Here is a 26,649-nt window from a genome sequence, read left to right on the forward strand (position 1 = left end):
AGTCACAGAGAACAACTTGGGTTCCTTTGCAAATAATGTCTTTGTGGTCAGACAACATGTGTTTTAACACAGTCATACATATTTAAGTGTGAGTAATACAGACAGAAGAACCATTCCCTGGAAAACAGCAGTTATGAAGTTAGAGGCATTGTGAACAAAACAGAACATAAGCCATCCCCCAGTTTCATGCTCCAGCAAAAAGAAGCAATTTTATACATGCCATTGACTAAGAGAGTACTGACACACTGCATGCCAAGGTCTGGTGTACACATTTTAAAGAGACTGCTGAAAAAATGGAGAGCTTGCAGAGGAGAGCTACCAAGATTTAGAGTTTAATCTCCTTAAGCCTATGAAAAAGGCTGAGCAGCAACTTCTTCATGAGGAGAAAATAACAAGTCCTAACGGGCATGTTTATTCTAGGAAATAAAAGCACAAGAACAACCAAAGGCTGGAGGCTGCTGTGAGACACAGGCAAATTTAGAAATAAGGTAGACAACAAGGTGTGACATACTAGAAGTCAGACTAGACAGACCAGACAATTTAACTCTCCTTTCAAGTCTTAAATTACAGTAATTTATTAAATTAATCGATAAGTAAATGCCAAGGAAAGCAACTGCAGCAGAATAAGATCAAAAGATGTAATGCACACTGAATCAGCGAACAGGGCTGTGTGTGATAAGAACAGAGCTTGTTGTCTGCTTCTGACTTGAGCAAATAATGAAAAAGATCATACCTGGCCACTTTAAAGTAGACCTGAAGGTACAGCTAATAGACATCTCTTCCACGTTCATGGGAAAGCAAAGCTGGATACAGACACAGCCAAGGATCTTGCAAGTACACTGACAGCCAGGGCAAGAGAGAAAGAGCTGAATTTCTAGAACTAGCCACACTTTGCGAACCTGCTATTACAATTTCAGGTTCTGTGGACAGGGCTAAAGAGCTTTACTTACGTTTTTTCATCGAAGAGGGGGTCACATACTGGCCACAAGTCACATAACACTTAGATCTGTTTCTACTCAGCTGCCACTTAACCAGTCAACCTGCACTGTGTATTTCTGCTTCTTTAGAAACTTTGTTTTTGTCCTTATTGAACGGCATCCTAATATTTCAGGGCTCCATTTCATCAAGATCCATTCTAATCCTGCTCCCATTGGTGCTTAAAACGTCTCCCAGCTTTAAGCATCTGCAAATTTTATAAGCATCATCCATATTTCATAAACTAAGTCAGTAATAAAAATATTGAATAATACTGGACCCAGAACAAATGTAAGTGGATGGTACTTCATGCAGCCTTCCAGGTTGGCAGTAAACAACTGATAACTACCTTCCATTATGATTTTCCAAATTATTTTGCACATAACTTGTAGTAGCTTCAAGATCATTTTCTCACAAGGATTTTTTGGGGGAGACTACATGTTTGGAATACTAACTTACTAACATAAGTAATTTTTGTCAGTAATAGTTGCGTTAAGAAGGAATTCAAAGATTTGAAACTCTGAAGGCCATTTTTTCATTAAAGGACATTCATGCTAAATACATTAAAAATAAATCCTACTGAGTATTTAATGTCCCAAAGAATACAGAGCTTTATTTACATATGTATTTTACTTTGTAGAAAAAAATAAAAATTGTAAGTTTGTAGGAAACCTTACCCTAATGACTGAGGAAGGATAAATTATTTTATTATAGAATATAAATAGATTGTACTTGCCAAAAGGAAAGAAGATAAGACTATACCCCCGTGTGATTAAGTTATCAATAACAATCTTCTACTCCTTGCTCACACTGAAAATTCTTGTTCACAATTAGTAAGGATGTTCAGTCCCCAGAAGGTGGAGCTAGTTAGCAAATCTAGGAGAGGGATTGCATTGTTTCTTAAAAACAAAGTATTTATGAATGGACTAGTATATTCTCATGTTTATCCTTTTATTTTAAAGCAAGTTTCGTGTGTTAAAATCAAAATAAAAGGAGTATCACAGACAGGTCTCGGAAAAGACAACGCTAGGAAAAAAAAAAATCTATATAGCTGCTCAATCTTTGGTCTGTTAAAATCGCTATATGTCACTTGTTATGCAGGATGTCCTGTTGCAAATACTCCAGCAAGAATATAAATCAGGGTCATTCATTAACAATGCACAAAGCTCCAAATATCCATCAGAAGCACTTACTTATAGCAAATACCGCAGCTTTTAAGTTGCTCCTTGAAACTGAGAAGCACTGTGAAACTGAAATTTATGAAACAAAAAAAAGCATTGTATTTTGAAGCTTACAAGTAAATTCAGTAGAATGTGGAAAATAAAATTGTCTTGTATGCAAGGGATAAATATAGCATATTAATAAAATTCATAAAGAGATATTATTTTTTAAAGGGAACTTTAAAATCCTGCTCTAAATTCAGGTTTAGATTATCCTGATCTAACTTGCCACAACATTGGTGATATGTGAGGATACTGCTTGGTTACGAGCTACTGCTTACACATCTAAAAGAGTTTGGAGAGAGGTGCAAGATGCCCTACAACTCCTCCCTCATGAGAAAACTGGCAGTAAGCTCAGAATCAGTTGTTGCTGTAGAGAAGATGCGGGGGGCCAACCGCGGCTCAGGACCTCTGCTCCTACAGAGACCGATGATGGCTTTGTAGAATCACTTAGGGAAGGGAATAGTACAAATTATTGCTTTTGTGTTTAACACATTCAAGGATTTACACACGTTGACACTTCAGGTGTCAAATTTCTTTTAAGTTAAAATTGCAAGATTTGCATCCTCAATGCAGCGGAAAATCCTTTGAAAAAGACTGAAGAATTAACTGAATGAGCAAACATCTCAGAAAAGACATTAGGAACAAGAACAGAAGCAACAAGGAGACTACAGGATGACTGTCAGGTCGCTAAAATGACAAGGGTAGCCTGTCCTGTTTGGAATGTTTAGCATCCAAACAAAAGAGTCAAAGCCTCCTGATTAAGCAAGGAAACTCAATTAAAAAAATTGTGCTCGTCAGCTGTTGGAAAGGAAACTAAAACAAGGCATAAAAGCCAAACACATTAAAATGGAAAATGGAAGGATGAAATTAAAAGAAGTAGCATCACTACTATGCAGTTAGTGTAAGATTAAAACAACAGACTGTGCAGCAAAGCACTGAGTAAATACTCCACTTCCATTGCTAATAGAGAGTTGTGGAAGTTCAGTTTATGAAAGGATTTGCCCTTTGGTTGCTGGAAAATGCCCTTCAGTCCCATGTTCTCTTAATCAACACGTCTGCACAGGCAAATGACCTGCTTAGCACCCAACTAGTCATTTCTACATGCTAATATTCAAGTTGCAATATGTCAAACTGCATGTTAAATTTGATAAAGCTTGGCAGAAAAGCAAGCTCCTGCTCTTTTCAAAGTCAGGCCCATTGAAGTGCTTATTAAAATGTGCTGGTAATCAAACAGAAAAAGCCCTAAGGCTTTGGAATAGCACTCCTATCTCCTTTTGCCCTGGTAACATAGGAAAAAGCCAATTCTGTCACCGCTGTCTGCACCACCTAAAAATCAGTGGAAATCTTTGATGGCTTCAAGTCACCTCAAAACTTAAATGGTTTGAAGTTAAAAGCTAAACATGGAATTAAAAGCAAGAAGAATGCATAATGTCATACTCTTAAAGGAACAGAGGTCCCTACAGAGGTATGGTAATGAACGTAATAGCAGCTACCCACGACTTAACTTTTCACTGTAGCTAATCACTTATTCCCTTACTACCTGAACATACAAATAATCCATGATACGATTGAAATAACAAAGGTTAAACAATGTAAATGAGTTGTCTTGATATCAAAAAATGAACATTAGACAAACTCCATCTTAAGGAAAAAGGCAAGCAAAACAAACCAACACAAACCAGCAGCAAAGCCCTCAAAAACAGGTAGCACAAACAGCATGAAACAATTAACCCACAGAGTCTGAATTTACTCAGCTAGGATAGGAACATTCTTCTGATTTATCTTTTTTTTAAGGGAGGTTTAAAAGCTGACTTAGTAGAGTTTATGTATTCAACTGTGCACCAGAAGAAGGTCAGCTTCCTATTTCTTCATCTTGCCGCTCAGCTCTTGTAGCTCAGTTTAACTCTAGTATGAGGGCTAGGCTCTTTGAGAAAGGATGAGGTTTTATGCTCATAACTCTGCAGCATTTCTCACAGGAACACCAAAACCCTGCATAAGGCTTCCTGGTATTTCTGCAGTTAATATAATAGCAGTCTACTTAGCACAGTTTGGGTGTCCAGAAGAACAATTTTGAATTCTTGGGGATTTATTATTCCATTGTAGCCATCTGAGATTTTCTACACTGTCACATGGATTAAGAGTGAAAATGGAAACCATCTAATCATACATACACAAGTGTCTCAGCAGCTTTACTCACAATGGAAACAGAAAAAGAAGGCAATGGCAATAGCAGACATGAAGCTAACGAAATCTAATATACTCAAAACATAGGAGTAATGGATAACCCTTGCTCTAGAAGTGTTGTGCACCTAAATATTCTGATGTATTGTTTATATAATAGTTTGTTGATTTAGTTAAATAGTCTTCCTTTCCATTACACATTTTTAAGCTTCCGTCAATAGCTGAACTACTTGGAGATAGTACTGCTGAAGGGGTAGTCTTATATGCTGCGCTACATATAGCCCAGTTAAGGACCCTACCAAAAAGAGAAGGATGGTACAAAAGTGAGAGGAAAAAGAAAAAAATGTGCAGAAACAGAGCTGATGCAAAAATAAGCTTAAGAGAACAGGAAAGAAAAATGTGAGGAAAAGGAAGGGAAGAAAAAGGTTTTCAGAACTGTTTTTGTTTCCTCAAAATAAAAAACATCTGCTACTCAAGCGAACAATGACCAAGGGAGAATTTTTCATTTTCCTGACTAAATGATAACTTACAGTAAAAGCTCTTCTCCTGAAGATGCAAACAAAACTGGAACACGGTTTTAGTTCACATTTCTATCAGTATTGCATTGGGAGGGATGCACTGAAAGGATGCAGTGCCCATCCCTAGGGCACTGAAAGACAGAAAGGTTTAATCTATACTTATGGAGTCCCCACCAGGTATCAGATTACTTGAGAAAAATTAACCCACATATGCCTGTAGCAATGTGGCTATGAATAGAGGTTTTCCTTCATTCCAGCTAGGAAATATGGCACCATTCCCCAGGTGCTCTTTGCTGCCTACGCTGAAGGTTACCATTGGCCCATTCATCTGCCCAGCAGCAGAGTTTACAGTTCCGTAATTCACTTCAGGCAAAATCCAGGTGCAATCACACCGCCAACTTAAATTTTCTTGAAATAATGTGGTGGATTTTGTATGTAGCAAATTAGGGAGTACTCACACAGAGCCAGCAGAGGAATGGCTGGGTGATAGTTCTGATGGTGTGGTACAAGGAGCAGATGAAAACAACAGCTTCTTTTAGCAGCACAGCTAAGCATGGAGATCTGTCAGTGGCTGTGTAAGCATAAAAGCAAACTACTGTGTTTCACTGGCACCTCTAATGCTGCAGGACAGGCTTTCACATTCTGTCTCCAGTGGAAAATGAAAAGGCAAAAATAAAAAGAATTTAATGTTGTCAAGTAGTTCTCCAAGGCAAACCAGCCTAGAGTTAAAAGAATAAAAAAACCCCCTCTCCTCTAAAATCCGTCTACTCTTCCTGATTTATCCTGCAGAGAAATCATAATCCTGCAACTGATGAAACCATAGCATGTTACCTTGGTAACTGATAACTCAAATTCAGTCTTAAGAATACACTCAAAGGTCAGACTGCATGAAAAGTTAGGCTTAAGAGGGTATAATTCATGTTGAAAGGTAAGTACAAGAAAAGAGTGCCACCGAGATTTCTGATTACAAAGATTCCATACAATAAATATAAGCATGAAGAATAAGATCACACAATGTCAACACTGAGACTGCAAATATAAACCTATCTTGGAAAGCTCTGAATATACGTTATGACAACATCTATAGTTATAGGAATATGCTATTGCATCAAATTATTGTTGTAACATTTTCTACCATCTAAAAAAACCGTGCGTGCATTCTTTGACATCTTCTTCATTGTTATATGCTAGGAAAAAAATTGCATTAAGCCAGTCAGGTTCACCAATATAAGCAAACATTTCATCCCATACTTTAAGGCATACTTTTTAATGTTTTGGTCAAAACCCTGGGTATTCCCCATTTTTCTTACAAACAGCAGCACAACTTTTCTTAGGATCAACTCCAGCACTGAAGCAGTTTCACACTCAAAGATCTATCTGTGCCCATACATTTGCAGTGTTAATGAAACATGTTATGCTCAAATTATGGCATAATATATAATCGCAAGATAAGCAAGCTTTTCACACGTGCAAGGTTTGTGAATTGTATATAGCATAACATTCTGTAAGTTCAGAAATGTATCTATGGGTGTAAACACTGTATGATTTTATATCTAGGAAAAAGTTATGAACCCATACAACCAGGCTTCAAATATAAAATGGAGCAGGATTAAGGCAGAATTTATAAGCCTATACTTCGAATCTCAACCTCCATATAGGCACTTCGCGGTCATCCTGAGGGCTTCATGTCAAACTTCAGAGAGGGAGTTGCGGAGAAAAACAAACATATAAACCCATACTCTCATAGTGAAGTCAAGCATGAAGAATTCTGGCCCCAGAGGCAATGGTTTTGAAAACCATTAGGCAACTAACTTTGGCACACACCTGGATGGTTCTTCAGAAAGCTCCATCTTTTAAGTTAGTCCTATAAAAGAAAGCAATTTTAAAAGGTCTCATTTCTACATGACCTTGAAAGTCCTATAAGCTGTCAAAGGCACTGCATGATGCTTTCGTGAAAACATCATTAGGAAATGATGTCTTCCTCAAAAAGTAGGATGTGAAAACAAAGCGATCTGCCCCACAAATCTCCTGCCATTTCCATGTGATGGGGTGTTGCAGAACACTCAGCACAACTCAACAGAAGGACTGACTGCTCTCACAGAAGGGAACTTGTACTTATTCAAGGGAAATGAGGAAGGCCTTAAATGAGGGAGAGAGAAGAATTCATTCCAGTGTCATAACATCTTGATATTTTTTGTGTCCTTGGCCTGTCAGCTCCAGAAGACAACTCCTCAGCTAAATGAAACACATCTATAATTTTCTAACCATTACAATTATCATTATTGTTTTGCAAGAGGTACCTTTCATTCTATTTGATGACCGCTTATTACAGTACTTAAAAGAAAGTAACTTTTAAGTTTTATTGGCTTTGTGAGCTAAAAGCTCTAACCAATATTTCATTTTCCTATGTAGGGTGTGAGCCTGAATCAAAGCTAAGAGCACACTTTTTTATAACTACCATGAAAGACTCAAATGGACTGGTTAAATACATTTCATGGCTTATACAGAGTAATAGAGGACATGTTCAGAAGGTTGAAGAGAGTGAAGGAAAATCTGTAAACATTCATGTTGCTAAGCATGTCAGAAAGCATCCAAAAAGAATTATCCTAAATCATTACTTTTTTCAGACTGGGGAGGGAGGGGGAAATGTGAAGTTTTGTTCCATAACTATGGAATACAGATAAAAACCAGTACATGCATGTCTGTGTACACACACACACAAATGCACTGCAGTAACTGGGGGGAAGTTTGGGTGAAAGCATACTACTACTATACCTGCAAAACATTTCTAATAGACATACTGTATTTCTGCTAACTATAGCAGAAAAGCTTGTTAGCTCCAGGGGGAAGAGACGGGCACTAGGCACAAGAACAAATATTCAATTTTATCTTTTAATCGAAATCAGTATGCTTTGGTTCACTTTCTAAAGATTCTTTCAAGCTGACAAGTACACCTACCTCACTGTTGCATATTTGTACCTTCTTATCCGAAAAAGGTCTGAAAAATGTAGAAAGCTAATTGTGTTGATACTTTGCATCTGCAAGCCTTCACTAGAGAACAAAGATGATACCATCTATGTCTCTAACATTATAGGGATACTTGCCTGGTAGACAGAAACTCAGAGAGGCAAGCAGATAAGAAATACTCTGGTCTCTGGACTATTCATACAAAAACAAGACCAACACATCTGGCACTGAAAACAAGTATTCCAGGATGCCAGCACAAATCTCTCATACCGGTAAAAATACTGACATTGCAGCTCCATTAAAAAATCAATACTACAACCAAAATCTATTGCACGAAGATCACCAGTACTATGCAAATGATATACAGCTGAAAAAATAGTTTTAATTCTTGTTATGTAAGAAATTACAAATGAGTTCAATAACTTTAAAATCCTTGATATAAAATCATGTCATTAAAACCTGGGGGAAGGTAAGAACATGTAAAGGAAAATATAGGATAAAATATGCAATTAAAAAAAAAAGCCATAATTATACAAAGCTCCATAAAATAAAGTGTTTGTGGTGGTTTTGTTGTTTGGTGTGTGGGGGGGTTCATTTGTTTAACTGAAGAGCGGCACAAGGGTTGGTTCCGATTTCCTTATATTTGCACTACTACCACTATCACTAACGAGCTGTTTCATTTGTTGCAACACACTTGCACATCAGAAAGTCTTGTCAGACTTATGAAGCAGATATAATCTATGCTTAGCAAAAGCAACAATGAATGTAGCCATAGGAGATCAGAAGATTTGGTGACAAGGACCTGCTGTGGACAGTTTTCTTCGCATCATCTCATGGAATCACTCTACTTCTCCTTCAGTATTGACACAGTTTGACGACTGTATTCAGGGGAAAATGAATTTTAGCAAATCAGAAAACAAAACTTAGTATATCACTTCAGAAAAGTGGAGGGATTTACAGGAGAATGACACTGAAACAATGTTCACCTTTCATTACAAGTTTCCTATGGGGTAAGACACACTCAATTTTTTTTTTTTTTTTGTCAAAATGGTATATTCAAGTAAAATTTAAAATAAATTAAACTACATCAGCCATCAAAGGAAAACATTGTGGTTTCAAAAGGTTTTCATTGTAGCACAAAACATTGAGCATGGCAAGCAGTTTGAGCACACAGTGGAGCTGTAATTTGATAAATAGCCTTCCATCATTCAAGGCTACAACTGTGCAAAACCTTGCTATCAGCACTCTCATCAAAGATAGTATTAACTCTTCTGTATATGATTTTTCTGTGACTTTTTCCATTTTTATTTTTATTTATTCTAGTCAATGATTAAAAAAAAAAAAAGCAACATTGCTTACCACCTGTATGCAACACATTGCAATCTGCTGCTGAAGGGTCATTTTCACCCTCTTTAATGTTGCTCACACTGTCTTTTTCAAGCAGTCTGTCCACCATGGCAATGACGCAGTTTAAACTCTTTCCCACATTGGCCCACACCCTGTCCTGAAAAGAGCATAATTATCACTGCACATTACTGAAGAAGGAAAAAAAAAAAAGACAATACTAACTTCTTATTAACATCTTAAAGTGGAGACAGAGACATGCAAATTGCTAGAAATATTACTAGACGTATTAGGTGTCAGCATATTACCATTTTTCAGCCTACTACCAACTTAAGCCTTTTTCATGGAGTTTTTTTCTTGCAGTGTAAATGACTGAACTAAAACTGTTTGGGTTTTTTAGACACTGGAAAACATGTGTGCTTCAAACTCTACATGTAAATGCATGCGAAGTTTCAGGTCCAATCACAAGGAACTAAGCGGTTTGTCTATTTGAAATAATACAGTAAGAACGTAGACATTCAAAGCCTTGCCAAATCAAATCTCGTGTGCAACTGCCAGTTTTGCCAAAGTACTCCACAACCTCTTTTCGATAATTTTACATACGCTCTATTTTATTACATCAGTTACTCTGTTAAAGCAAATGTAAAATTGAAGGACTAGAATTAGAAACTCGCTTGTCATGAGATGTTTATTAGGTAACACAATTTCAGATTCGTTCTTCACCTCTCACACAAACAGCAACCATCACACTTAACTGAGTTTATAATAAATATGAGAATTACAGAAGTAATAGAGTGATAGAAGAAATTCTGCACAAGCAGAGAACAAAAAGGATAATGTGGCATGAAGGAAAGAGCTGTTATGGAACAGAGCTACAGGAAGGGTCCTTCAGGTGCTGGATGCTGCAGAAATCAAAGCTCTTGCACCTACTATTGTGGGGCTGAATAAGAAAGAGGAAAAAATGAAGCCATACAAGAAGTGAGGCTGTACGCAAGGCTAGCAAGCAGACTAAAACCAAAACATAACAAACCCACCAAAAAACCCCATGTACATGTTTTAATTGCTGAGTCATTCTGAAACTAATGCAGAGCAACCAGAGTTTGCTTGAGGGTTAAAAATGGGAAAATAATATCACTGCTCTTCTTTCTACTTCATGATATAATAGCCAGAAGCATTATGTATACATCAGGCCTTGAGGTGTAAAAATGGATTTGCAAAAGACAAGAGAGAAGCTTAAAGAACACTGAAAGCTCAGAGAAATACCACAGTTCCATATAAACGGTAACACTTGGAAGTTGGGTGAAGGCAAAGTTAGAACTACTAGTAAGGCAAACATTTAAGGTAAGATTTATTTTTAATTACATGCCACACTTCTTGGGCCGCTATCCTGACTAGAGGGATCCGATCTTTCCCTGTTCCCTCCACTTGAGGGCACACCCTGTGACAAGTGGGCATCCTGCCCTGAAGGACATGACATGGTCCTGCAGACAGCAGCAGGTACTTGCTCAGTCTGGATGACAGCAAGACAGATCCTTCTCCTCCAGCTCCCCAAACCTGAGTCCTGGAAAGATCTTGTAGGGCTGCCTTAAGGACCAGTGAGTATCTAGTGTTATATGTGGATGTAGAAACTATGGTTTGATGTTCTCCCTAGGTAAACCCATGCCTTAACCGTACTATAAAAAAGGTATTGTTGATTTACAAGAGGCAAGAAGCTGGTCACTCTCATGCAGAGCTGCATTTAATCCCCAAATTATTTTTTTAAAGCGCTGCATGTACAATGCAACAAGCGGAAATATCTGCACCTCTATGTGTGAAACAAACCATTAGACACATGACTGACTCTCTGACAGCCACATGTGTAGAAACAACTTAAAGCCAAAAACAGAGGACAGGTATAGATTCCTTCAAAAGTTTCATCCTGCATGTACCTCAAGCGTTCCTGAAAAACATTTAGAATATGGGTGAAATGACTGATTTCCACCACCCACAAGTATTTTTGGGAAAAGGATTCTATGAAGAGCAATGAAATACAGCAGATAGTAAAAATTTTGGCCCCAAATAGCTGCAAGTTTTACTACAGAGTAGCAGGGAACTTCAGGCCTTCTAGTCACTGAAGTTGCTGAGGTATACGAACTCAAGTTTCTCAGCGTGGCTGCAGCAACGTAATTTCCCTTTCCTCCCTCTGCTGGGGGAGTTTAATCCCAACACAGATTGTTAAACTCTTAAGGAGCATCTGGAGTTATTGCACAAGCAACACAAATATGATCCCTTGTTTTATTTAGGAAAGAATACTTTCTTCTTTTCAAACCAACTATTAACCCAGCTTTGAGATGATGTCTATACAATATTCACATAAACATTCCCTGAGGGTTTAGAAGCAAAACTCAAAAACATCTGTTGACAAGAAGCTCACTCTTATTATCACATATCTGGCTTTTTACCTATGGGCAAGTGAAAGGGAGCGAGGGCCTGTCCCACAGCTCTTTTTCTCCACGCAGGAGGTTCTTGGGATTAGAAGCTATCATTATAGGCAGAGAGAAAGAATAGATGTATATATTGTTCATTGCAACGTTATTCCGTCTGCACCAAAGATGGCCAAATTTTTCCAAGAGGGCTGCTGAAATTCTGCAGTTTGGTAAGAACAATTCTTGAGTAAAAATGCAGTTTCCAGTCAATGAAAATTAAGTGACTCCCTATTATGCTCCATGAGAAGAAATCCATCCATTTCACATTCTTTGTCATCCCTTACTATTCCCATAATGTTTTCCTGTAGCCTAGCACATTTTCCACCCACCTTTCACTTTCTTAAACAGTCTATTTTCAATTTGCATAAGAACTACCTCACAAGTGATCATTTTGCAGCATGTGCCAGGTTAAAGGACAAAATACACCCAGTAAGCATTCTTATAAGCCCTCTGTGTGAAGTGAGGCATCAGAAGAAATTAAGTCTTATTTCTTGATATACTGAAGTACTAAGACCCTAGATTCCTAAGCAGGATGCTTCTCCCCAATACCAGTTTTCCCACCAGTTGCTGTGGAGCTAATTGGATGGTAAGCTTACTACTGTGGTGTGAAATAAGAGAAACAAGGCCTCTGGCTCCCTCTCATTACTGCTTCTTTAAGCTCGAAAGTCAAGCAATGACAGGGAAGGTGGAAATCTGTAACAGAGCTTCACCCTGCTGGGACAAGTCAGACTGGGACAAGACAATGACACACTGACATCTACTTCTTCCAAATTTCAGAAGCCATTTAGGACACCAAGGAGTCCCAGCACACGTGGCTAGGTGTTGCTAGTTAGAAATGGCCATAGTTGCACTTCTCTTGTTGCTTCTGCTGTGGCACTGGCAGGCATGCATGCATACTCATAATGATCTCCATGAAAAGCTAGGCCTTGGCATCACAGAAAGCTGGGCACTTTTCTTAGGACATTTAAAAATGAACCTGTAAAATAATTCTTTTTCATCCACCCAATTAAAAAAAAAAAAGTAATTCATTTCCATCCACTCTGAAAGTATCATTAAAAGGCAATTCAACTCCCTCATTTCAGAGAGCAGGAGTAGAAACTATTTTTCTGTCATTGTATCTGACCAGATGTCTTCCTCCTAAGCACTGCTGGCCAGTGGAGTCCCAGAGGCTGCCTTTTTGTTTTTAAAGGATTCTCAGGCTTTCTAAATTCACTGCAGAGCTCCTCAGTCACCTCTTGTCCTTCCGTATATACCACTACCATTGCGTGCTGTACTTGTGCCAAGTATGACACAGCAACTGCATTCCCCAGTGCTCTGAAGATACTGTGTCTCCTTCACGTGGGCTGATAGCCATATATTACCTTAAGGCCCTTTTGAGATACGAGCATAGATAAAGCAATTATCCTCACTAATGTGCATGATTAACACCCTCTTGCGATGTGACAGTGCTTTGGAATGGAATATATATCATGCACAGCTCATTATTTCAGACCTGTGTCTGAGTACCATATCAGTATTTGTACATAACTTATTGGAAATGCCATTTTATCTGTTCTTTGTAGCTCCAACCACGCTAAGTAGTCAGTCAGAAATGTAGAGCAGAAACAGCTCCAAGTGGCAATGTGCCCACCTTTTCTTGTATTATACATGACAACATGCTTTGTTCCCTCCTGCAGGGAGGTTCTAGGATAGCAGAAGCAGCAGGCAAGAGAAGAGAATATCTACCCAGAGGCAATCTAAGACTCTGAAGTTAAATATTTTTCCTTCAACAGTAATGCTTTAACTACTGCCTACGTGTAGTGCACCAATATAAATAGCCCAATCCATACCGCTGTCAGTTACTCTGGGATGAATATTTGTACTTGATATCAAAGAAGAGAGGTGCAACATAGTATTGCTGTTGAGAAGGCAGATTTTTGGAAAACACTGATCACTCAGTGAAAGGGCACCCTGCACAGTTAAGAAATTGGGCGTTATTCCTTAAAGATAAATTTGGATGCTAGGGAAGGGGGTGGATCTTACCTAGTTTTTAAACACTGCCTTGAATTCACTTTCATGATGGTCATAAGATAATGCAGTCGTTGGAAGTTGATGGAACAGGGTCAGCTTAAAGAGTTGCTGGATGTCACTGATTTGGATTTCAGGCAAAACTAAAATTGAAATTCTAATTGTAAAATGCAACTCTAGTGCTTGATAATAGTGGGGGAAGAAAAAAAGCAACAAAGGATATAGTACTGTGCATAAAAAGCAATGTATCTCAAAGTTTTTTTCCTTTATAGTTGGCTTTCAGAGTAGATTAAGCATTTTTTTCAAATTTTAATCTTTCTCTTTTCATCATGCTAATGACAATTTGATCATTAAAACTTGCATTATTCATTATCTCCATTGACAGAAGGAACTGAAAAATAACAGAAGCCCAATCTTTCAAATTTAGAAAAACCCCAAAATTTCTCTAAGATTTATACTCTCAAGTTTGACAGTGACTGGCTCAGTTTAACTCAGAAAATACTTAAATATATACTTAATTTTAATCAAGCAGGTAATCTTACTAATTCAGCAGAAAAAAAAATAGATACGCTTTAAACTAATGTGCTTATATATTTTAATAGATGAGGACCAAGCACCTGGCAGAATAAATTTAAAAAAAAAAAAAAAAATCAATAATGAAATACAGTAAAGCTAGCTTCTCTGCAGGGACAGAAGTACTAAATTAAACTACAACTTGGACAAAACCCCCATTTTTCCAATGCAAAATTTCTCCCTTTTATCAAATCTATTGTGACATTTATTTTTCTGAATGTTTCGACAGCTGGAAACAAACATTTTGGCTTTCATTTCAAGGAAAGAAGAACCATTCTAGCCCCTCAGGTTGTTGAGAAAACATGAAGTGAAGTCAAGGCTCTAAAACCAGAAGACAAATAAAAGACTGACTGACTTATTTATTGTTTAAATCTCATGACTACTTAATGTATGGGGTTGGAGAATTGTCTTTTCTCTAGAAGAAATATATTCTTCTTCCCTTATTTGTGGTAGTAATAAAAATTACAGTTCAGGTGTAAGTAGTGCAGCTCACACAAGATATTAATTATTTACAATAGAGATTAATATACTGGCATCCTTTACATTTATGAGAATACAGTGATGAACTGAAAGTATGAGCCTGAACTGAATAAAAATAGTTTCAGTTCAGGGTGTATGTAACAAAGAAGCAGAACTATTATGAACTCATCCATCAAAATAATTAATTTACAAAATCTCAGCCATATAAATAATACAAATCTTTGAAATATATGCTAAGAAGGTTAAAACCTAAAAGCCATGTTTCATTCTTTTATGCAATCTCAGACATCCTCTAAGAACAGAGTCTAAGCGAAAACAGCTCTGTTTTGCTGCAGGTTAATTCATGTGTATTTAAACTATTTATATTCAGCCGGGGGGCCAGGGGGGCATAGCATATGCTGTTCCAGTCTCTTTAAATCTGCCTAACTAGCAAAAGGAACTCAAGTAAGAGCAAAGAAAGACTATTTTCCTGTCTAGGCAAGAAGATAATCATCATCCCCACTGTTACATGCACAACCAAGCAGTCACACAGAAGCACACTGTACTTAGGAAAAGTCTTTCAAGTTAGTTTCAAAATATACAATGCATCTGAAAAATATTATTTCATGGTTTTGCACTCCTTCCCCCCCCCCCCCCCCCAGTTAGATGTGACAAGGACACTTAGGGCTTTTATTTGTTTATGCTGGTTTGTAGGGTTTAGGATTGAATACCAACCAAGAGTTTCTGACTACTTACCCACTCTTCCTCATCATACTCAGAATGGTGGGGTATAGAGTCCTGTCTTTTAATCTGAGAAGGATGATCCTCATGCTGTACATCACCCCCTTCTTCTGCACTGTTTCTAGGCCCAGCCGGTTTCTTGAGGACACAGCCGGGCCGGGCTGTGTATAGTGCTAAAAGGGCACTTCTGACCAGCTGATCCTTAAATGCATGCACAAATAACTCTGTCTAGAGAAAAAGTAAATGAATGAAAAGGTTAGACCAGAGAATGCAATAATGCAACACAGCTATTATAACATTGAATTACCCTTAGGCAGAGTGGATATTTGTTTCAGGCCTGGCTGAGAGGCAGAAAGCATAGTAGACCAACAAACAACAAGGAACAATTCAAGGGGTTTAGGGACATCATCACATTCTACAATCCCAGCGTTCTAAGGATTAACACAAAAGCACAGTGTCGTAGAGATCATCATCTTTTCACACAACCCTATTTTATTCAAGTTCCAAATTTTGCCTGCAGAGATGAGCCTCTGCGAGAAGCAGTTCCAAGAGTAAACAACCACAGCTCAATAATTTCCAAATAAGACTCGGATAAAACATGATTAACAAGTGTAAGGATCTTTTTAAATAAAAACACACCACTCTACACTGCTGAGATTGCAGTATCTGCAAAAGCAGTGTTTCCAGAGAGAAATTTTGGTACCTGTAGGCATCAACCCAGATATCAGGGCAGGTGATAACACCTGATTTCTAGCTTTATTTTATTTATTTTTAAAGAAAGGAAACCTTGAAGTAGTTTTTCTAGGCTCTCTGAGTATGTTATTCAATCACTGTATCATTCTTCTAAATGCTTCTTGTTGACCGTGGCAGCTGGAAGTTTACCATATTTTTAAAAGCCTCCAACCTCCCTGCATTATTTATCTGCCTTCCACCCCAACAAGAAAAGGAAAATGCTTCCTGCATATGGTCTTTAGCATCTCTAGACTGTCTCCACGTAACAGCACTCGCTGTTGCCACCAGTCTGTCACGCATGCCTGTCTCCTGCAGTCACACACAACATGTGGCCCTATCTCCACTGCTCCTCTTACTTAGGCTGCTGCTTTACTCCATCAGCTGACACGACTTGCCCAACAGAAGAAGGTAGAGGTGCAAGGACATGTTTCCTTTCACTACAGGGCGGTTATCACGGTGACAGACAGGCAGCTGGTTACTTCAACAACATTCAACAGGCTTCATCTGTCAGGGTGGGGAAAGCACGCACCCCGCCACCGTACCCCATCCCACCCAGGCTGCCAGAGCTCCTCTCCCCAGCCAGAGGCCCTGGTTCACACGTGACGATGAAACACTGCTTCGCATTTCTTTCGCAGCACAGTTACCTGAATTTATTTATCCCGGGTCAGTGGGATTTTGCTGCCTTCCTGTTTACCCAGAACATAGTGGATTGTAATGTGCGGATTCAGATGCTGAACTGCCTTTGAGCACATAATCTTAATTGAACAGGCGTGTGGAAAAGTATGTCGATAAGAGTCAGAGCAACCAGCCCGAACAAGCAGTCACACAAAGCTAGGAAATACTAGAAATAAAGGTTGCCCAGCCAAGCTTCATTCAGCCCTTTCACGCTTCGTATGCAAAACCTGGAGGAGAAGTAGCAAAAAACCCCAAACCAAACAAGTTTCAAGTGTCAGCATCTGTCTTCCTGGAAATCTTTCTCCCAGTTTCTGCACTACTGCTATTCTTATCCCACCCTTTTTGCCATTACTTGCTCCCCTTTTGTATGCCTCTACTCCTACTCAACTGATTTTTCTTGCTTTCCTGCCTCAATACCCCCTCAAAAGTTTACTGACATTTAGACCACAATGCTCTAAATAATTGATGGTTTTCTTAAAGCTCCAGCTGCTGGGTTAGGTACCTGCCTGAGAAGCTTCTGCTTTTTCCCATTTTCACGATGTTCAGGAAAAAAGATATTTTTGATCCCTAATGGTTGTACATTGAAAGGCTAAAAATTCACTGCAAATAAAACTCAAAAGTCTTAAAAATAAGAACCTTAGGGATATCTTAGCTAAGTTATGCTTTTTTAAACCAACATCAGGACTTCTTTCAGACCTGATCTGGGATTTTTTCGTGATTAGGCTCGGCAACACTATTCATCTCCCCGGCAATTTTACCAGACCCATTCTGCCTCCCCCTTACTAACTCAGTGCCTGAGGGAAAGGGTGCTTAGAGACAGTTTTCTTGTATGTAGCCCTTCAGGACTGCCTCATGGTAGTCCTGAACTGCACTATAGGACAATTTCGGTTTTCTACATTTCCAGCCCCCACATGGTGCATGCTCAGAGATACATAGTCTTTGGGGAACATCGCTAACAAACCCTACCAATCTTCTATAAAGTAAGACTTGCAGAATTGTCTTTTCTTGCATGGCAACAGCAGAACTCCTCTTCAAGACTGTTCTGCAGTTCCACATCAAGACAGTCCAAACTACTTGTCTGTCCTTAGAAATGACATCATCACGGTTTTGCTGAGGTTTTGTACCTCTCCTCCGCCTCAAAGTCTGCCTGAGATCATTCCAGGTCTCTGCCTCAGGTATGGCAGACTCAAAAAAGCCTTAAATTTCAGAAAATTGTAAGTATTGGACAACTTGAAGGAAGGAATGCCCACTATGACAGAAATGTATATTAGGTAACTACCAGAAAAGTTTAAGTAGTTTAATATAAATATTTTATAGGGAAAATTCATTTTAAAAAGCAAACTGGCATGGAAGCAAACCTTCATTTTTTTCCATATAGAGACTAAAATGCTTCTGTAATTAAATTCCGTTCAGGGATACCATTGTTTCAACAACAGTCTACGTTTTAACTGCATTTTCTTACAGCTCAGTATAGCTAAATGTGCAGAACATCACTGTTTATAAAATTGTATTGAAATCACAAAACAAGCCTATACAAAGAAATGAAAACTTTGCAAATTCTTTTAGATACTTGACTAAAGAATATTTCTGCAAACAAAGATAGGCATAGCTGGAAAATGAATTTATCAAGCCTTCTGCAAGCTGCAAATGCTGATACACTTGTCAACAGCTAAAGGCTTCCTTAATCAATTAACAGAAAGTGTTGATAAAAGGTTAGTCTCAGGAAAACACTACAGTAAATTGCAAATCATATATGGAGAAGTAAAAGCATGCTTAATATGAGAAAATAAGCTCAATTTAAGCAGCAGCAGTGGAATTATTTGATTTAATTTTCCACTTTCAATGCATGCAGCCAGTCCTTCCATTTCTAACATAAACACTTAACTGTAATTCACATTATTTATAGCTCAAATATACTCACTGCTATCTAATGTTTTTAGAAAGAATTATTCTATATATCAAGCTTAACATTATCTTAAAATAAAAAGTGATACGCTTTTTAATAAACTTCAGGAATTTAATCACCAGGCAAATCATTTTTATGACTTCTTCAAATGGCTGTTTAATTTCTAAATTTCTATCACGTTAAAATGTAAGAGAACATTTCTTTTTTATATATAAAAAGTATATAGAAGGTGGGAGTGCAGAAGCACCTCATATGCCTCAAGAATACAGGTAGGCATCACGTAATTCTATTCAGAAGAGCACGCCAACCTATCTTAAATATAACCAGGGACACTCTGTTAGTCTTGGTTCTCTCATACTATACCAGATTATATAGACAGGTTATCTTAGGATATCGAGATGATGCTTTGAATTAACCATGAGCTATCTAATTGCAGCAGTGTGGGGGTTCACTCAATTTGGGGTTTTGAAACTTGGTACCACCCTTCCCTGAAGTTGGTTCTTGGTCTTTCCTCCCCAGCTCGCTTCCCTTCTTTGCAAGCAGCTGTCCCTCCACACTAGCTTCCTCAGCAATGGTCTCATGCTCTTTCTCAGATATCATCTTCTCCTCAGAGTACATGTGGGAATAGACAGGGAAGCAGTATTCAACCATTCACACAGCGGTTGTTCAGACAACTTGATTCACCTCTTCCAAGCATAAGGTGGAGGCTAGATAGAAACTATAGGCTGTCAGGTGAACTACGTTGGGTGAGACTCCTCATTCCACTTCTGGGAACCTGTGCTCATATACTAACCAGCAATTTAATCCTGGCCCTGAAAAGTTGATATGAACATATACAACTAAATCACCAGCTACAAATTTAAAATATCTGTGACTTTTCCAAACCGAATAGATTGACTACAGAAAAGTGCCAAAAAAGACAGACTCTCCAATAGCCCATGGTTCAAACAGTGGGTTACTATCACAGCTGCCTGCAGCCGCTCCGAAATCATCCACTCCTACCCAGACAGGCGCAGGTGGGAAGGCCAAAGCAAATGGCTATAGCAAAACATACAAATTCCTTAGCAACCAGGTCTTGAGTCTTCAGAACAAACACTTCTTTGTTTGATTTGCTTTACTTGTGCATGCATATTTCTTTGAACTAACCACTAACAGAGCAGCTCCACTTTTTCTGTGTGCAGCTAAAAATGGCCTCCTTCAGTACTACATGGAAAGATATGCTATAATTGCCACAAAAAAACCCCTAAATTCCTCCCTTTCGTTCCCAGGCTGAGTTCTACTTTCCTATATTATCCCTGAAATCCACAGCGACTCCAATGTTCTCAGAGTTACTGTGGATTTACACATCTGTAACTGAGAGCAACGTTTATCCCCCCCGTGGCTCCAATGCAATGCCTTCACAGTATGTAGCTGAGCTCAATATTCAGATTTGAAACTCTCCCATTGAACGATGTACTGCTGGGATAATAGTGCTCAACAGACCACAGGGGTTGCCACTTTCCAATAGCTGAAGATATATTGAAATGGTTATTGATAGTGTTATTAAGCCATATTGAGATCATGTTACAGAAGGTACGGCCCATGAAGCGATGGGAAACTTTTTCCAACCCCTCTGGTCATAGGTATAGTGCTTAATATTTTTATAGCATAACATATGCTTAAAAGTACTTCAGACTTCAGCTAATCTCCAATATCACTCTGCGAGACAGGTGGAAAATATTATCTTCCTTAACTTATTGCTAAAGAAACTAAGATGAGGAAGAGTCTACAGCTACAGGGGAATATAATAGGAGAAAGATGATTAAAATTTGAGACCTCCTGGTGCCAACTTCCTAGCTTCTCCTTCCAGACTGCATCACCATTTCTGATCATGCTATTATTCTAAACCTTACACACAAACCTGGCTTGACCTACCTCCCACAAGCAGCAGTTTGAAGTATCACAGAAAGAGAACTAAAATAACCGTTTATCATGCCACAAAATTATTTACAATAATCTATTTTTTATAAACCCCAGCATGTGGCCACTAGATGATAACAAAGAAAAATGAAATTAAATTAATTATACTTTCAAATAAAGACAACCTTTATAGATTTCATTAATTTTCTACATGGAAAGCCTACAGAAATGCTAAATAATATTCTTTTCCTGATAGCAACATTCTGAAGCTTATTTTAGCAGAGCTTATTTAACATTTCCTGATGCTCTGAAAGTCAATTTATGCAGAAAAAACCCCCAGCAGTTAGAGACTTGGTTATTCCATTTTCCATTGCAGTGAAGATTTGAATCTTACTTTTTCTGAAAGCATCTTTAAAGAGTTCTTCAAGCTGTCTGGAGAATGCTGACTTGCAGAATTAAGCAGCAGGTCTGCATGGCTTGATATGAGAGGTTGTAGATGATTGATGTTGCTGAGAACTTCTTTTGCCTTGGCTGTGTTTTCAGGTGAATAGTAAATACACTGGTATCCAGTACTGTAATAACAGAGAAAGGGTCACATAATGTCAAAATAATTTCTGCTATTAATAACAATGCTTAATGTGCTAAAAATCTTACCACTAGTTTTGCAAAAAATGACAGATACCTGAATTTCACAGATGTCATTGAAACGTTCCTTCCTTTAAGGGTAAAAGCAAATCCTTGCTTGAACGTAGAGGACAACAGACTGCCCACCACCGAACGCTCCAAGTAGTACTGTTTAACGTAATCATCCTTTTGCATGATTGATCTTAACATTAAAAACCCCAGATTTTTATTTATTTATTTAAAAAAATGTAATTCTGGAGAAATGAAAGGTTTGACCAAGTCAGGTGGTAATCACAAAGAGCATAAGGCACCTCATTTTTCCAGTTGAAATCCCCATCCCATTATTAACTACCTCACTAAGTCTTTCAAAATGAGCCATTAATGTTTAATTGATCAGTGGCCCACACTATGTTTTGATTAGCATCAGTGATGTCCAGGAAGTGGTGATAACCAGAGTAATCTCCAATACAAACCATGTGTCTATTCACAAAAAAAGACACAGAAATGGGGTATGGGAGTTAATTACTACAAAACCACACAAATGCATACTGCAAACTTCCTACTTTCCTTTTAACTGTTCACAAACTACTGCAATTCTTTTGCATGACTTCTTTTCCTATGCCTCCTTTTTTAACCCAACATTACTAATTATGCAGTATCCTTTTTTACCATTATTCCAAAATACCATTTTAGAAAGGACGCACACACACCTACTGGTTCTTCGCTGTAGTATACATCTCCCTACCTAAAACTCTTGTACATAATCCTTCCCTTTACAAAGCCCTGCTTCAGTCTTTCAGAGAAACTAACCAAAATTTTTTGCAGTTTCAGATTAACCTGTAATGTTAACACAGGAAAAAAACGTAACCAAGCAGCTCCTGGAACATTACCAATGCCAGAGCAATGTACATACTACTCCCCAGTTGGTTCTGTACGTATCTCCCTTCTTTCCTCTTGTGTATTTTCACCATACATCCTTCAGTCTCTTCCACCCTTTCCCCACTGATTTAATTTCTTTCTTAATTTCACACATTGAGACCTGAACTTTGACACTTGTGCAATCCTTTGAACTCTACACATTGCTTTTCATTTCAGTCTTATTGCAGATTTCTTCACTTCCCCATTTCCCTTTTGTGTCTTCTAGTGTCCCTTCCAGTTCCTCCTCATTAGTTTTCTACAAATTAGAAATTAAATTTAATTCAATAAAGGACATGCTCAATGCACATTCAGAAGTCCAAATGAAGGCACTTCCATAAAATGTAAAAGGCTTAAGTCTTTTGGCAAGTAAGGATGGATTCAAGCAAACTTAAAATTAAGCCTCTTGCTGAGATACTTTGCTGAGTTACAGTCCCAAATTCCACAATACCTCATCCTATTTTTCTGTCTTTCACCTATGTCTCCATTTTTAGATAGAATTCTTCATAGAGGCAGTCAGGAAGAACAGCATCTGAGTCAGTGAAGCTTTGCCATGATCAGTCATGCTACCAGCCACATCAGAATTACTATGTGTCTCCACTTCACAGTCCACTACATGAGTTGCTAGACTGCTGAGCGCAAAGGACAGAATTCTGAATATTTCAACAAGATGAATCGAATAAACTGTCTCTCCTAATGAACTGGGCAAAAAAATCCCTGCCCCTCTGAGAAATGAGGAAACAGCCACAGCTCTGCCTTCAAGGTGGCAACACTGGTAGCGAAATGAACTTCCAAAGTCAGCTCTATCTCTACATTCACTGCAACTCTCAGGCTGTCACACTCAGTAGACAGGGCAGGTACAAAGAGTAATACTCTATGTTAATTGTAGTGAAGACATAGTCTTAAAAGTCTTGATACTTCATAGCGCTGAATAATCTTCTCTAATTCCCCTTCAGGCTTCTCCCTCCCTTTATCAAACAGCCTTTTTACAGGCTGAATCTGGCTAACAGTTATCAAGCTCACCATGCACATAACTCCTTTCTGGGATTCCCCTCAGCCTTTAAATTCCCAGATCATTTTCACTGGTCTCCCACAGCTCTAAGCTTCACTGAATATTGCAGCAGAAAAGCTACAGACAATGCTATAAGAAAAGAAAGAGGGAAGAGAGATACTAAATCTGTGGGTAGTTCTCATTCTAATAAAATCAATCATAGCTTTTAAATAAAGGAAATAGTGAAGAGACAATGACTCTTTCTTCAGAATGAAGTGTTCTATCAGACCTCATTATTTGGCTAATTTTAACACTTCCTGAATCCCAGAAAGCATGAGACGACTCCAAATATTCAGTTTCTTTCAGAATGTGAGGGCAACTTCACCCTCGCCCCAAGAAAGTGCGTAATTATTTTTCAGAAACAACATGTTTGGGAGTATATGAAGATTCTAATTGTTGTGTCTCAACACTGTTGCATCTAAGACTAGCCTAAGACTTTCTGTGGCCTCGTTGTTCATGAAAAGACATTACTACTTCCATTTCACTGAAATTAGTTTCCTTATAAAGAAGTACTTCTAGAGCTTGCTGCCACATATAGCTATGGTATATAAGTAGTATTACTTAAAAGAAGCAGCTGCCAATAGAACATACAGAGAAACTTTTCACAGGTGTCCTAATGCAGAAACTAGATGAAGGGAATTACAAGCAAGAAGGAACTTTTGCGTTAGGACAAAGGCCACATGGGTAGGTCCAGTACGGAAAAACAGCAGCACTATGAAAACCTACCTTTGATATGTAAAATATATTATTAGTCATGTACCTTTTGAAAAACTCTATAATAATGTCTTCTGGGTTGAGTTTCAAAGCTTTCACCAAACACATAAAATCACACTTAATCATTTCCATATATTGGCACCATCGTTAACTATGTGCACATGACTGTCAGTGGTCATTTCAGTTTAAAAATTGCTTTAATGACATTGTCATGTAATTTGAATAAAGATTACATTGACTACATCTGCAATTTTAACTCTAAATTAACAAAGTTTTTGCCTGAGAATAAATACTGCAGTATGCTAAATGTCTAATTTTTAATGACACTCCGAGTTACTCCACTCCTGCTGTTAACTGGGTAATTTGTGTGACTGAGTTAAATTGTCACCATCTGGGACTGGGTTAAAAATCTTTCAACAATGAACATTTGACCTCGCATTTTTCACAGTCAACACCACAGACATTCAACATCAAGAATACAGTTAAAGCATACACAGCAAGAACATCTACCCTCAGATAACCCCAAGCTTAGGCACATTATTGAAGATACCAATTCAGTGGCTTATTTATGCATCACCTGTATTCTGTCTAAAGTGGGAAGTTATGATAAAAAATAAATTGCTACCTAAAAAACCTCAGGACAATTCACTGCCTCAGGAAATAAAACTAAACCATATGATCAGCGTTGAGGTTTTGAAAACAGACCTGAGAGAGATCAGAAGTTAAATTTTTTTTTTTTTTATTTCCTTAAGATTCCCTTGCAAACTTGGAAATTCTAATTTTGAATACTGAGGAAAATGAAATTGTTACTAGTTCTGTCTAATCTATCTTTACTTACGAAGTCCAAATCTCCATGAATCCTTATCTTGAAGCAATGGCTAAGGCTGTGTGCACAGGGCTTCTCTTGCTGCTCTTCTATCTCCTTTTCATTCCTGACTGACTCTTGGAATAACTCTACATCAATGCCTTCAGCTGGTAATGGGACATGAGTTTCAGTGAAAAGAAAGGTCAAGATGCCCTTCATCAGCCCTCTAGAGACCAAAGTAGGACAGATGCTACAGTGACATAGGTGAATCTCACAGCAAATCTTTCTAGGATGACTCACTCCAGGAAGGTTGAATGCCTAGGGAAAGCCTTCCACAATTCTTCAATTTAATTTTAGAGTATCTTCACGCTGGTGGAAAGATGCAAGTAGGCTTTAACATAGACGAGAATCTTATGCTGGGTAACTGAACATGGTTCTTGTCAGAAGAAAAAAGGTATTGTGCCTCACCACAAGCCTGAGGCTAAACGGTGCCTTCCAGCGGAGCCTTTTCCTGGCAGCCTGCTGAAGTGCGAGTTACACGAAACGATGGCAAAGTCATGGATCCACTCTCCTCCTGTCACTCCTAGAGCCCATGTAGATGGAACAGTTTCTTCCTCTCCAAAACACATGATCCTTTCTAACCTTCGCATGCAAAGCTCCCCCAACTCCTCCTTCCCTTCTTTTTTCCAGCCCCAGTCCCCTTTCTTTTACACCTGCTTAAGGAAATGATTCAGGAAATTCTGTCCAGAGAGGCTAGCTGCTGGAAAATACTGTGATGAGATTTTTATACCTCAATGAATAGCACAAACTTTGGCAGCTTCTCAGCAAAACTTCCAACAACCTTAATACACTGATTTTATGGTCAGTGAAAAAATATTCATCTCCATGAAGTCTAATCTCTCCTTTTCACACACACATAGATATACATACACACACAAAAAAAGGGGGAAAGTGAGCAAAAGAATGTCTCTGTGAAAAATGCTATGTGTGACAGGCTGTTGTTTCCCTTTGAGAATAAAGGTTGCAATTAGATCAAACACAAATCATTATTATTTCAACATCTCTGGGATTTTCTGTGAAACAGTACCATTTCAGGTTCCTCAGAAAATGGAAATGGGTTGAAGGTTATGAAACTCAGGTAATAGGAACCCTGAAGATCTCAGTGTTTATAAAATCTCTGGTAATGATTATGTTAGTGAAGGAGCACACCTCACACCTTGACAAAAAATCCAGGCCTCAAACAAAAAAGTGTCTTTCTGGACAGTTCAAATGCAAATTAAATTATTATGGCTTTCAAAAAAAAAACCAAACAGAAAATCCTTTTCAGTACTATTCCAGCTTTAAGCTTGTGCTAATCTAAAGCAGGATCATTTCTAAATAACCTGCTAGAGATGGTGACAAAACCATAGTGAATCACAGCACCTAATGCAGCTTGTGGGACACCTCTGTTTTTCTTGATGGTTAGCACTGGGGCATTAAAAATCTTGTAATCATAAGTCTATGCGTTTTGGCTAAAACAGAGATCATCAAATTAGATTTTAAATAAGAGAAGTAGTCCTTGGTGTACCTTGAAAGTGATTTATGAACAATTCAAGCAGTGAGACATTACATAGATATAACTTACAGAATGTCTGCCTTAAATGTTCCTGCACAACTGAGCTCTAAAAGTAGTAATTTGCTGTGCCATCGAGACTGATGAGAAGACAAGCCCTTCCATTTGCTGGAAGGAGAAGCAATCTACACTAGCAGGCCAACAGAAGACTGAATCTGAAAACTGACTGACTTCTCTTTTAGCTAGAAATAAGGAAGGAAAAACTAAAAAGAACACACCAATACAGCATCATAAAAAAAATTCTAAAATAAATGTACATCATA

General features: G+C 38.2%; 1 protein-coding gene across 9 annotated transcripts in view; it reads right to left on the reverse strand.

Moving 5' to 3' along the window:
- The window catches only part of INPP4B (inositol polyphosphate-4-phosphatase type II B), a 339,117-nt gene that overhangs the window by 56,297 nt on the left and 256,171 nt on the right, over positions 1 to 26,649 (reverse strand). For 8 of the 9 annotated variants that reach the window (XM_069779819.1, XM_069779787.1, XM_069779803.1 and 5 more), the window contains 3 exons: positions 21,060 to 21,237; positions 15,469 to 15,681; positions 9,224 to 9,368 (listed from right to left, as the gene is read on the reverse strand). In XM_069779819.1, coding sequence (XP_069635920.1) covers positions 9,224 to 9,368; positions 15,469 to 15,681; positions 21,060 to 21,237 — 536 coding nt within the window. The remainder of the gene's footprint in view (positions 1 to 9,223; positions 9,369 to 15,468; positions 15,682 to 21,059; positions 21,238 to 26,649) is intronic. The other variant, XM_069779811.1, reaches the window with a different exon arrangement.

The sequence above is a fragment of the Haliaeetus albicilla genome, chromosome 1 (assembly GCF_947461875.1).
Source record: "Haliaeetus albicilla chromosome 1, bHalAlb1.1, whole genome shotgun sequence".
Taxonomy (NCBI): domain Eukaryota; kingdom Metazoa; phylum Chordata; class Aves; order Accipitriformes; family Accipitridae; genus Haliaeetus; species Haliaeetus albicilla.